The 13,465-nt window shown below is 32.0% G+C and overlaps 1 protein-coding gene across 1 annotated transcript in view; it reads left to right on the top strand.

Annotated features, from left to right (window-relative positions):
* The window catches only part of TRDN (triadin), a gene marked incomplete at both ends in the record, with an annotated part of 302,114 nt that overhangs the window by 176,296 nt on the left and 112,353 nt on the right, over window positions 1-13,465 (top strand). The window contains 5 exon segments of the mRNA XM_081251093.1: window positions 2,717-2,746; window positions 3,467-3,484; window positions 6,665-6,697; window positions 6,815-6,841; window positions 11,630-11,656. Coding sequence (XP_081107219.1) covers window positions 2,717-2,746; window positions 3,467-3,484; window positions 6,665-6,697; window positions 6,815-6,841; window positions 11,630-11,656 — 135 coding nt within the window.

The raw sequence follows: 13,465 nt of genomic DNA, 5'->3' as shown, positions 1-13,465 counted from the left end.
TGAAGTTTAATAACATGAGTATTAAGTGCTGGGACTAATAGCTCTTTAGGGTCAGTATGTGATCTTTCAATTTTAAGCATTATATTTTTTGGTTGCTTAGGTATTTACTTGTGTAAGTCTGCTGCTCTGTTGACTCCTAACCAAAAGACGTGAAATTATGATGACATTTTAAGTACATTTCACTACAGTTCCCAGTTCTTACAGCAAATATATTGAACTTTAAAGACCTGCTTGATTAGATCATGACTTATTTTTTTACATTTCTACTTCGTGAAATACTTTTCTTTATCTCAGTAAGTGATGTACTTTACCTGACCCTGGACTTCATATTATTTTTATTCTTTTATTACAGAACAATGGATATCTAATACAATATTTATCAATTCTTATTATCAGGGAAAAGAAAAACGATTAAAAACAACAGTCATTCCAGACTTACATATATTGTATTAAGCTTTTTGCCTCTACCCCATGCCAGCATCTAGTTGAAAAACAGGGGTGGCTGGAAATAATCTTGTCCTAATATGCCACATTTTAGCCTCTGTCTGTTCAAACATTCCTCCCAAACGTTACCTTCAGTTGTATTTCAACTGTAGGTGCCCACCATAATATTTCTGTGTTTTGCATATTGGCTGTACTCTGGGCTCAAAAGATTGCTCAACAAGGATCACAGAACCTCTTGGACAGGCAGAAATCCTATCCCAGTATACTGCAGCCAAACTAATTGATAAGTCGTGCTAGCCATTGAACTATCCACTTCATACTTTCATCTGTTGTGGTAGGAGAATCTGTATCTCCAAAAGAGTGGCCACTGTATATTATTAATAAATAGCTAGACATATGAGTAAGATGATAGATGACATTTATCACATTCTTATATGGAATTGTTTTATATAATATTTTTCTATTATTTGAATTAACTGCTTACCTAATTAGGATAATTACTCATCAAGGAAACAAATGAGAACTTGCTTGCAAAGCACATTTGTTTTAGATCATGAATTTGGTCCACTTCATTATAGTTCCTGATGAGAAAATGAATAGCAAGGAAAAGATTGGGTTTTTGGGGTGAGGTGACAGGTATTAAGAAAAATTTAGTCAAAAATTCTTTTCACTAAGCCATGCTGGACACAATAGTGTTTAATAAATGTTTACTCAATAAATAAGTGTTCCATTTCAAGGATATATTATTTTAAAAAATAAGGTTTGTTTTTCTCTTAAACGTGAAACATAACCCAATTACAGAAAAAATAGAAATTCAGAAAGAAGACATTGCAAAACATCATTTTAATGACTATGTTTTTCTATTATGTGGATATACTGTGAATCCTATGAACAGTTCCCCTACTGTACGGAGGGTACTGGTTAATATTCCCCTTATTTAGAGGTATAAAACAATGTCACAAACAAAGCATCTTCGTATAAGATTTTCTTATGACAATTTTGCATGTTTCTCCTTGGAAATCTAGAAGTTGAACTACTGTGTCAAAAAGTATGCCCATTTTAATGACTTTCTAGATTTTTTTTTCCCAAGTTGCTCTCCTAAAATGTGTTTTCAGCTTCTACTTCTGTGGAAGTAGGCTATTACTTTCACCACACTATTCCTGTTACTGATTATCATTTTCTCATAAAACAGTTCAGTTGACCATCTAACTGTCTTTTGTGAACAGTCTCCTACTCACTGTCATCTTCAAACATTTTAGGTCCATTACTTCATTGTGGAACTATAATCATGATCCATCTACATCACTATAAGGCACACAGATTCATTAACTTCCAAATTGTTAGTGAATATCTATTGCTCTAGGTTCTAAGCCATATAATTGTCAGCCAGAGAACAGTTTATCTTTTGCAAGTATAAATTTATAGTTCATTATTTTGATTCTAATTTCAGTAATATTCAGATAATTTCAAAACTAAGTTACAGAAGAGGTAAAAGAAAGAAAACAGAATATACAGAATGAAATATTCTAAGCAAAAATTTAAGATGCCTCCATTCTAAAATAAACAAGTTAAAAAAACACTTGTTTTTAATTTCAAGTGATAGGAATAGAGAGTTTCATGGTATAAAAATACTGGAAATAATAAATTTCTCAGATATAGGCTGAACACCCAAAAGACTAAAAATTGGATAGATGGCTTTTGACCACTGAATGCGTGTTACTACATAGCAATTACTAAATAAATTATATGTTCATCAGTAACCCATGAGCCATCATCACCTGTTTCTTTTTCATTACAATATGAATAAGTTATTGTTTGTACTGGAAATGCATCAATTATTCAAGGAGAGTACAATACATTTCACCAGGATTGCTATAGATTGAACAAATGAAGAAATTGCCAACTAACTTCATGGATTCCAACCCATCTCTATAGAAACAGACAGTATATCTGCCCAGTTTGACATTTTATTAAAAGGTCATTAGCTGCTATAGACACAATGTAATTTCTATGCAAATTAGATGTGGATATTTTCCTTTGTATTTTTTCTATAATTTATACATCAAAAGTTTCTCACTTCTTGCCTTAATCTAATACTCCTCCTCTCAAAAACAGAATAATTTAGCTTTAAGCCCCATATTCTAAAAATACAACATGCAATCAATCCATTTCATTGAAAATGATTTCAGAGTGTATGGACATTTTGTTGTGAGCTTCTCAGTTGTTGATTTTTCTTATCTGCTTTGTCAGTAATTTATATTTGTATTTTCAGATTCCAAGAAAACAAGAACAACTGCAGAAGGTATTGGGAATATTTCTTTTTTCTGTCTTATATTTAATGAACCCCCAAGCAGCATTCCTTTTTAAAGGAGTCACACAAAAGAAAAAACTAAATATGGGATAAAAAAGAGAGAAATATTGAGAAAGAAAGAAAAAGAGACAGAGTCAAATCTTTCCAGACAATAACGCTATGAGAAATATTTGGCAGTAATAAAAATAAATACTGCCTATGTTTACCTTTCACAGTAATTATTTTCAAAGAAATGTTTGCTGGACAAGAAATTGAACTATGTTCAGTAACAAGCATTTACTTTGCTAAAAAGCATAAATTTAATTAATCTTGGATATACCAGCATCGATGGAACTGAGTAGTTCCTTTAAGTCTTGAGTAAAATCATAAATCATGTGGCAAGTATACCTGTGTCTTTTGTATTTGTTCATAAGGGTTTATGTGTACAGGGTGTTTATGTGTTCACATACATTTAAGAAACTACAAGATATAAATCATTTTAAATAGTTAAACAGTATAATCCTAGGTTCATTGTCAAATAATGTTTTACAATTAACTTATGGAAACACCTATGATAATCAGCAATAACTCCGAGCAACACTGAGAAATTTAAGGGGAGAGAATGGGGGGAGGCGTAGGAAACATTACAGTCTAATCAATGTGTTGAGGGAGTATAATTTATCTTTGAAACTTTCATGAGCAATGGCTTTCTGTTTATATTTCTTTCAACAGAACTACCCAAGGGAAAAAGTAAGGAAAGGCATGCAAATTATATATTTTTTCTATTTACTGCTACTATTGGCCTGCTGAAATACCAGACTTGTGGTTTTGAATCTCCCTTTTCTATGTTTTATGCATGTGAACTCTATTTTTTTGGTCAGAATGAAAGAATATACAACCTGGGAAGGGGGTGGTCAGAGTGGACTGAAAAGCATGACACTCTTTCTTAGAGTCCTTTTTCAAATTCATGCAATCGTCTAATAACATTATTCACAGTCTTAACCAAAAAATATAACTTCATTCCATTAACCAAAACTGTATTATGTTAGTGGAAATTTAGTCTCTGTATTCTGGTTAGTTCTGTAGCTAGAATATAGAACAGAAGTTCTTTTTCAGGTTAGTTTTACAATCTCTTTTCTGTTTTCTTTGTTCTTGTAATCCATAAATATTTTGGCATGTTCACATGATATATGACATTTTGTCCATAACAATGTCATTTTTCCCTACAAGCACTATGAGCTCTGTGAAACTGCATTGCTTGGGATGCATAACTTAGGCAGCATCCACTGTTGCTATAACACATTATTAAAGCTTGCTTGCTAACAATTCAGTAAAGCTTGATGCTTTGAGGTTGTGTCTTTTGCAAATGTATACTCTTCTCTGAAGAAAAACAAACAGAAACAAAAAATATCAACTTAACCTTATTCAATTAGCCATTAATAATCATTCCATTTCCAGGTATGCAGAGCTTTAAAAAATCCTAGTGAAATTAAAAACATGTTTTAAAATATATACGAGTTTAAAAAAAAGATTTACATGCATTTTGGTCCTGCAAAGGTCAGGACATTGAGACCTTTTATGTCATAAAAGTGCTCTAAAATGTCTTACGGAGAGAATCATGAAGTTACACTACAACTCAGCCAAGGGGAGCAATCTTTCTATAGAGAACTATGTGATATTTCGATCCCAGATTTATGTGTGTGCACAGCTGCTGATGGGCACTGGCACACTGATACAGAAACCACTCTATAAACCATTGCACCAGCAGGGAAATGGAGGACAACTGGAGATTTGAAAAATGGTATTTAAATAATATATATGTAACCTTAAGGCCCTTGCTTTATTACAGTCTATATGATTTAAAATTTCCCACAGACACACTGCAGCTCCTTGACAATCTTCAGAGTATTGATATATTTAATAAATAAACATGCCTTCCCAGGCATTCATTTAACATTCAAACAGCTTCCCTCCTTGGGAAGTTCTGTGGATTGACTTGGGCAGTAATAAGGACAAGAAAAAGAATTTTCCTCTAAACAACTACTAATTCTTTTCAAATTAACTTATTTGCTCTAGTTTATCATCTGGACTTGCTTTTGTTGTTATTGTCACATCTTTGAATTTGCTGGATTCAGTTGTTGTTGTTTTTACTTTAAGATTGCTTTATTCAATACATCTCCAACCCTATATTCTTATTTTGCTTTTTCTTTTCTAGTTACTACAACTTAAAAGTTGGTTGTTTTTTTTGTTTTGTTTTTTTTTTGCAGTCTAAAACAAATCATGGTAGAAAAACAGGGAGAAGAGTTCATGGGACCTTCCTGTATATATTTTTGCTAACTCTAGTGAGCTATAATTTTTTCCAAATAAAAAATAAAATAAAATAATCAATTATAAGTATGATTTGGCAGTCCCTGTAGATATAGGCATGAATTAATTTGTATTTAAGATAATTCAATAATTACATCTTGAATTATCCCATATAATAAATGGACTTGACAGCCTTTTCTTGCACATCATCCCAAATTAGCACAGGTATTTTTCTGTTTATACAATTACTTTCTGATATGATTGGAAGATCCTTACTTTAACTTTGAAATCTCACAGATAGTTGGTAATTGAGTTTGATGCATACCCAAAGCTACTTCCAGTATTTTTTTTGATTGTTATTACTTTACAAATTTCTTAGAAATGTTTTGATAATTGGTGGTTCAGTTCAGCAATAAATTAAGCAATGCATTTAATTACTCCATGTTTCCCAGACAGTTTTTGTTAATGTTCTTACCTGTGTTTAATTTTAGCTAAGTCACGTATGCTTCTTCCCTTTGACTTGTAACACTTGGTCAAGCCATTCACTTTATTTGTTTTATTGCCTGCCTGCTATCTTGGGAGTGAATAAATTGCTCGTTATACCTTCACAAGTACAAGTGTGGTAAACAAAATTGTACACTTGAGAGACTGATGAGATAACCATAGGAGATTCGATGACACTCTATGTTTCTAAAATATAGTTCTTAGAATTCTTTCAGCATAAACATCTTCTAGTCTCCAAAATATATTCATTAAATGAAACCTGAAGAAATCTCTTTATTATTTTCTTTAAAAAATCAGATAATAATGTGTCTATGTTAAAGTATTTCTTGAAAATCATTTAAATTAATTTGACAAGCTTGTCAAGGCAAAATAAGTAAGAATAGAAATGTAGAAAATAGCATTTCATATAAAATTAGTACTACACTTCATATAAAATTAGTGCTTATTATAATACAAATGTCAGCTTAATTTTGAGGCCAGAATGATTCTTCATCTCATATAACATTGGCAAAAGTGGGTTCTTAAAAAGGAACACTATCTGAAAAATACTCTATAAGGAGCATTTGTCCTAAAAACAGGGAAGTGTGTTTTGCTTCCCCCTGAAAATTATTAGTCTATTTTTAGCGTCTTAAATCTGCCTCAGCAAAGACTTTGTCTTAGCTAAACAAATACCTTTTCAATATAAGAAAATTTCACCTTAGAAGAGAAAGTCCAGAGGAAATCTGTTCATCCTTATCTGAGAATTATTTTAAAACAGCTGTAGTAATTATCCTTTATGCTTACTTTTTATCCCAAATTTATTTCATGTTGATCTAGTAAGAAAGGAAATTTAAAAAATTTCCATCCTTTATAGACCCTACTTTATCTTTCTAGTTTATTATCCATGAAAAATTTAATTCCTCTAATATCCAGAATAATTTTTATTGCTGTTCTGTGAGGGAAAACAGAGGAAGATTGGAAAAACTCTTTTTAAATATACGTCAGATATTAGTCTTTTCATGGCAGCTATTATTGGTTCAATACAGCACTAGGCATATATGTTTCTTTGTGTTAGGACAATTAAGTTGTGACACATAAAATTGGAATAATAATAATAATAACAAAAATAATATGTTTCAGAACAGGAAAAGAAAGAAAAACATGTAGAACCAGGTAACTTTTTAAATTCCTCTATCCTCTTAATTTCAAGATATTAACTTGCAATTGAATAATGAAATGTGATCAAATGGTATAAAATGTTGAATTTTTTTCTTTTCTTGTTTGATACAGCAAAGTCACCAAAGAAGGAACATTCAGGTGAGTCAGACTGGGGTTGCTGGGGTCTTTCTACCTGATGTCCAAGGTTTATTAATGATGTACCCTCAGACGGGGGTAAGGGCCATGACTGGAAAGGGCAGGAAACCCTTCCATCTTATGAGATGTCTTTTTTCCAAGTTCTTGTCATACAGTTAACACCAATGCCATGTTAGAAAATGGAGGCCAAATAGTACATTACATTCTTGCTACTCAATGTGTGTTCTGTGAACCAGCAGCATTAGGAGCGCCTGAGAAGTTATTAGAAATACAGAATCTGTGGTCCCACCCCAGATAACTGAATCAGCATCTGCAACTTCCTAAGATCCCCAGTGCATTAGTCAAAGCAGTGTTTGAGAAGCACTATTTTACAGTTTAGGGTAGAAAACAAAAACAAAAACAAAAACAAAACCCTTTCTATTATAAGTGCATCTGACATTGCTTTGTTTTGGAAATATGAAATATTCAATTCAGGCAAATATTCTCTCTCTATTCAAAATGTTATTTAATGACACATCTTGAGTACTCAGGGGAGTTGCAATGAGAGTAGAAGTAGATTTTGTCTTCAGTCAATTTACATTCGAATGAGGGGAAAAAAGTGAACTGACTATCAGACAAGCAGAAAAACACATATACAAACAAACAGAAGCTAAGAATGCAGTAGGTGTATATATCAAATGATTTTCTTAAAGGTTTCTGGCATTTAACTTGCCCTATTTGTTGTTTCAAATGAAAATAAATGCAACTCCTGCTCAAGGAACTTTACTGATTGTGTGTGTGTGTGTGTGTGTGTGTGTAAGCAGTCATAGCCTCATATAATGTCCATTAGTCACCCTTCCCATCATATTATATTTACATGGAAATAACATTTACATTTCCAATACATTAAAATAGCAATTACAATATTATGTAAATAACCATGCAAATCTAGCTCAATTATACTCCCACCCCTGTCACAGACCACAGCAAACTGCAGATTCGAAACCACATTTCTTATTCTTCTTCCAGGTTTGTAAAACTTCCTCAGAAAACCCAAATCCATTTAAGAGTTTCTCCAGCTAGTTCCCATAGCATCATTTTCTTTTCTATATAAAAACACTTAACATACTCTTATAATCATATTACCTTTTCTTTTTTCCACTTTAAATAGTCAGAAATTAGAATATGAAGATTGTTTTTTATATCTTTATCCCAGAGTGCCTATCATAATGTCAGGAACATTTTAGGAACTTGAAAATGTTTGAGTGGATGAAAAGAGAAATATCAAATAGGATAATCATATTTTTTAAAAAATATAAATATGAACGACTTTTAAATAATTTACAATATGAAATAATCACACATTTCACACTTCACATTAACATTGATATTACTTACCTTTGGGAAGGAATGAATGTTGTTGTCTACCTTACAAAGAACAGAGAACAGATTATGTGTTTGGGGGTAACATTCCCATAACTGGGCCATAACACATATTCTCACTTATGTACATACACAGAAAGCTGAAAGAGAGCATACATCAGAGAAACGTATAAACACGGGGAGGCATAAAGAATGACTATGGGTCTAATCAGTTTTAAGAATTTTTTTTTTATTTTAAAAAAAAAATTATTGTGGTATAGTTGTTTTACAATGTTGTGTTCGTTTCTACTGTACAGCAAAGTAAAGTAGAGTTCCCTGTGCTATACAGCATGTTCTTATTAGTTATCCATTTTATACATATTAGTGTATATATGTCAATCTCAATCCCCCAATTCATCCCATCCGCCGCCCCCTTGCACTTTCCCCCCTTGCTGTTTATACGTCTGTTCTCTACATCTGTGTCTCTATTACTGCTTTGCAAACTGGTTCATCTGTACCATTTTTCTAGATTCCACATATATGCGTTAATATATGATATTTGCTTTTCTCTTTCTGACTTACTTCACTCTATATGACAGTCTCTAGGTCCATCCACATCTCTAAAAATGACCCAATTTCATTCCTTTTTATGGTTGAGTAATACTTCTTTGTATATATGTACTACATCTTCTTTATCCATTCATCTGTCGATGGGCATTTAGGTTGCTTCCATGACCTGGCTATTGTAAATAGAGCTGCAATGAACATTGGTGTGCATGTGTCTTTTTGAATTGTGGTTTTCTCTGGGTATATGCCCAATAATGGGATTGCTAGGTTATATGGTAATTCTATTTTTAGTTTTTTAAGGAACCTCCATACTGCTCTCCATAGTGGCTGTATCAATATACATTCCCACCAACAGTGCAAGAGAGTTCCCACTTCTCCACACCCCCTCCAGCATTTATTGTTTATAGATTTTCTTATGATGCCTATTCTAACTGGTGTGAGGTGATACCTCATTGTAGTTTTGATTTGCATTTCTCTAATAATTAGTGATGTTGAGCAACTTTTCATATGCCTCTTGGCCATCTGTATGTCTTCTTTGGAGAAATGTCTATTTAGGTCTTCCACCCATTTTTGATTAGGTTGTTGTTGTTTTTTTAATATTGAGCTGCATGAGCTATTTATATATTTTGGAGATTAACCTTTTGTCCACGGATTTGTTTGCAAATATTTTCTACCATTCTGAGGGTTGTCTTTTTGTCTTCTTTATAGTTTCCTTTGCTGTGCAAAAGCTTTTAAGTTTCATTAGGTCCTATTTGTCTAGTTTTGTTTTTATTTCCGTTACTCTAAGAGGTGGGTCAAAAAAGATTTGCTGTGATTTATGTCAAAGAGTGTTCTTCCTGTGATTTCCTCTAAGAGTTTTATTATAATGTCTGGTCTTCCATTTAGATCTTTAATCCATTTTGAGTTTATTTTTGTGTATGGTGTTAGGGAGTGTTCTACTTTTATTCTTTTACATGTGGCTGTACAGTTTTCCCAGCACCACTTTTTGTAGAAACTGTCTTTTCTCCATTGTATATCCTTGCCTCCTTTGTCATAGATTAGTTGACCATAGGTGCGTGGGTTTATCTCTGGGCTTTCTATCCTGTTCCATTGATCTATATTTCTGTTTTTGTGCTAGTACCATATTGTCTTGATTACTGTAGCTTTGTAGTATAGTGTGAAGTCAGGGAGTCTGATTCCTCCAGCCCCATTTTTCTTTCTCAAGATTGCTTTGGCTATTCAGGGTCTTTGTGTCTCCATACAAATTTTAAGATTTTTTGTTCTAGTTCTATAAAAAATGTCATTGGTAATTTGATAGGTATTGCATTGAATCTGTAGGTTGCTTTGGGTAGTATAGTCATTTTCACAATATTGATTCTTCCAATCCAAGAATATGGTAATTCTCTCCATCTGTTTGTGTCATCTTTGATTTCTTTCATCACTGTCATAGTTTTCTGAGTACAGGTCTTTTACCTCCTTTGGTAGGTTTATTCCTAGGTATTTTATTCTTTTTGTTGCAATGGTGAATGGGATTGTTTCCTTAATTTCTCTTGCTGATCTTTCATTGTTAGTGTATAGGAATGCAAGAGATTTCTGTGCATTAATTTTGTATCCTGCAATGTTACCAAATTCATTGATTAGCTCTAGTAGTTTTCTGATGGCATCCCTAGGATTATCTACCTATAGTATCATGTTATCTGCAAACAGTGACAGTTTTACATCTTTTCCAATTTGTATTCCTTTTATTTCTTTTTCTTCTCTGATTGCCATGGCTAAGACTTCCAAAACTATGTTGAATAATAGTGGTGAGAGTGGGCAACCTTGTCTTGTTCCTGATCTTAGAGGAAACGCTTTCAGTTTTTCACCATTGAGAATGATGTTTTGCTGTGGGTTTGTCGTATATGGCTTTTATTATGTTGAGGTAGGTTCCTTCTATGCCCACTTTCTGGAGAGTTTTTATCATAAATGAGTGTTGAATTTTGTCAAAAGCTTTTCCTGCATCTATTGAGATGATCATATGGTTTTTATTCTTCAGTTTGTTAATATGGTGTATCACCTTGATTTATTTGTGTATATTGAAGAATCCTTCCATCCCTGGGATAAATTCTACTTGATCTTTGTGTATGATCCTTTTAATGTGCTGTTAGTTTCTGTTTGCTAGTCTTTTTTGAGGATTTTTGCATCTATATTCCGCAGTGATATTGGTCTGTAATTTTCTTTTTTTGTTGTATCTTTGTCTGGTTTTGGTATCAGGGTGATGGTGGCCTCATAGAATGAGTTTGGGAGTGTTCCTTACTCTGCAATTTTTGGAGGAGTTTGAGAAGGATGACTGTTAGCTCCTCTCTAAATGTTTGATAGAATAGTTTTAAGAGTTTTAATAGCTAAACATTATTATCCAATATTAAATTTGACAAAAAACAATATTTTAAATTTCTTGAAATCATTATCTGTTCATTTCATGGTGTGATTACAGTGTAGCAACTTAGCTGTAATTCACTATGTTTTTAAAATGGAAACAATTGGATAATTTATTGATTCACTTCCTTTCATACCATTTTGTAGACTTTAAGGAAACTGCTTTGGCATATATATAAAACCAATCAGATTCTTAAATAATTAAAAATGGAAAACAAAATGAATGAGTCATGAATGAGCATTCTGTATTGGGAGAAGTTATATGAATATCAGAGAAGAAATCTATGGTTCATGGCATATATTTAAAGTTTATCAAAGAAAATGGCACAGTGTTGTATTTTTTCTTCCTCAGACCTACATTTTTCTTTAGTTTCCAAGGTTGTAATATAGTTTTTTTGAAAAAAAAAACTATTTTGGAAAATTATTTTAGAGAGAGACCCAAGGAGACTTGTAACTGACTTAGATCTTATTATTTCTTGTCCTTAACAGCTCCAAGTGAAAAACAAGTTAAAGCAAGTATGTTGACTAAAACTTGAGAAAACAAAAAGCATATTTCAGCAGCTTACTCATTTAACTTCTGCTATAGACAGTGCTAATGCTAATATTTTAGGCTGACTTATCAAATGTTTCTTGCTCTGATTATTTGTTGTGTTAAACTGATATGCATAATTACTCAATCTTGTCTCTTCTGTGAATCAATTCTTATTAAAATTTATCTATAGAGCTTTCACTTGTAAATGTTAATTTGTCCAGGTCATAACCTCTTTTAAGTTGTTTATATTTTTGTTTCCCATTTTGCAGAATGATAAGTGATGTTTTCAGTTTCTTAAACACATTAGAAAATTTTCCTAATGATTAATCACTTGATCAAACCAGGAGGCAATGTAATTTGTCTACTATGAAAATTATTGTGTCTGTAATGAAAAGGAAACCCCCAACAATTTTATTAAGTACTGCCCTTGCAATATCACAATTTTCTTTTAAGGCTTCTATCCTCAGATTTAGAATAAATATTGACTGACAACTATAGTATACCATGGCATTTGCATCAATAGTGGCTTTGACAATACGCTAATGGATAAATGCTTTTTTCTTTGTTGGTATTTCTCAATTTGATGAAGTATCTAACAGATGGCCATTCATGAAAATTTAGGCATAATGGCGTATATTTGAGTTTAGAAAAAATATTCTTTTAGCTTCTCTAAGCTTTGTATATAAGATTTAAGATCAAACCTCATTTCTGTGCATTATGTAAATATGTTTATATTTTCCTTTTGATTTAGTGTTGCATAAGTATTAATGATGGTACTAATACAAAAAACAAATGCATGTTTTATTTACTGTCAGGCTTTTGAGACAGGGTATATCATTGGTGAATATATCAGAAAAAAATTGGAAAATATAATATTGAGTAGCTTGGTGTCTTTTAAAAAAAATTGCAGTTGGAAGTGTTTACATAGACACTGTAGACCTTAAGGAAAGGTGTAACATGAATCTAAAATTCCAGTTATATTTTCATGACAATTTTTAGTTGAATATAAGCTGATTAGAACTTCATATTACAGAGTATTTAGTATACTAATACTTAGTCTGTAGAAATGCATAATCAAGAAAATATATAAAACAAAACTGATAATTTTGCAGAACTGGTAGAGGACTCTAGATTGAAGATTACTCTGAAAATGAAAATTTTCTTCCTAGAAAAATGTGACATTTAGATAAAAATATTCATTTGCAATAAAAAAAAACCCTGTAAGTTCTGCTATGAAACACTATCCAATCAAGTTTTGAAGAGATCAGCATCTTTTGCAGGAAATTAACAAATTTAGGTTGCCAAATCATCTGAGACCCAGTATAAAGGTTTCAAGAGAATTAATATTCAACTCCTTGTATGGTTGAATGATTTGGACTTGACATGGGCATTATCTCCCAGTACAAAAGGTAGAGATAATTCATAAATTGTTTAAAATCTCTGCTAGCAATGTGACCATCCACTTCCCCAAATAAGAACTGTTTTTTTTTTTTTTTGGTCTTGAAATCATACAACAGAAGAATATTTACATAGCTTTTATATACAGTGAGCTATTTATAAAGTTAATGCCTAAGGCATATCATTACAAATACTCTTGAAAATTCCTTCTGTCACCCACATAGTAAAGACACAGTTTTGTGTGTATAACTTGAATATTTAGGATATGACTTTACATTATCTTAAATTATGAGAGCAAATGAGAGAGTGAGATGTATAGTTTAATTAACATAAATAAAGTATTTATGTGATACAATTTCATGGTATTGAATTAAAAAGGATAGGTGAAATTGACA

Source organism: Mesoplodon bidens (genome assembly GCF_964165515.1).
Source record: "Mesoplodon bidens genome assembly, chromosome: 12".
Taxonomy (NCBI): domain Eukaryota; kingdom Metazoa; phylum Chordata; class Mammalia; order Artiodactyla; family Ziphiidae; genus Mesoplodon; species Mesoplodon bidens.
The sequence above is the reverse complement of the archived record's forward strand: the minus strand, read 5'-3'. Positions and strand labels throughout refer to the sequence as shown.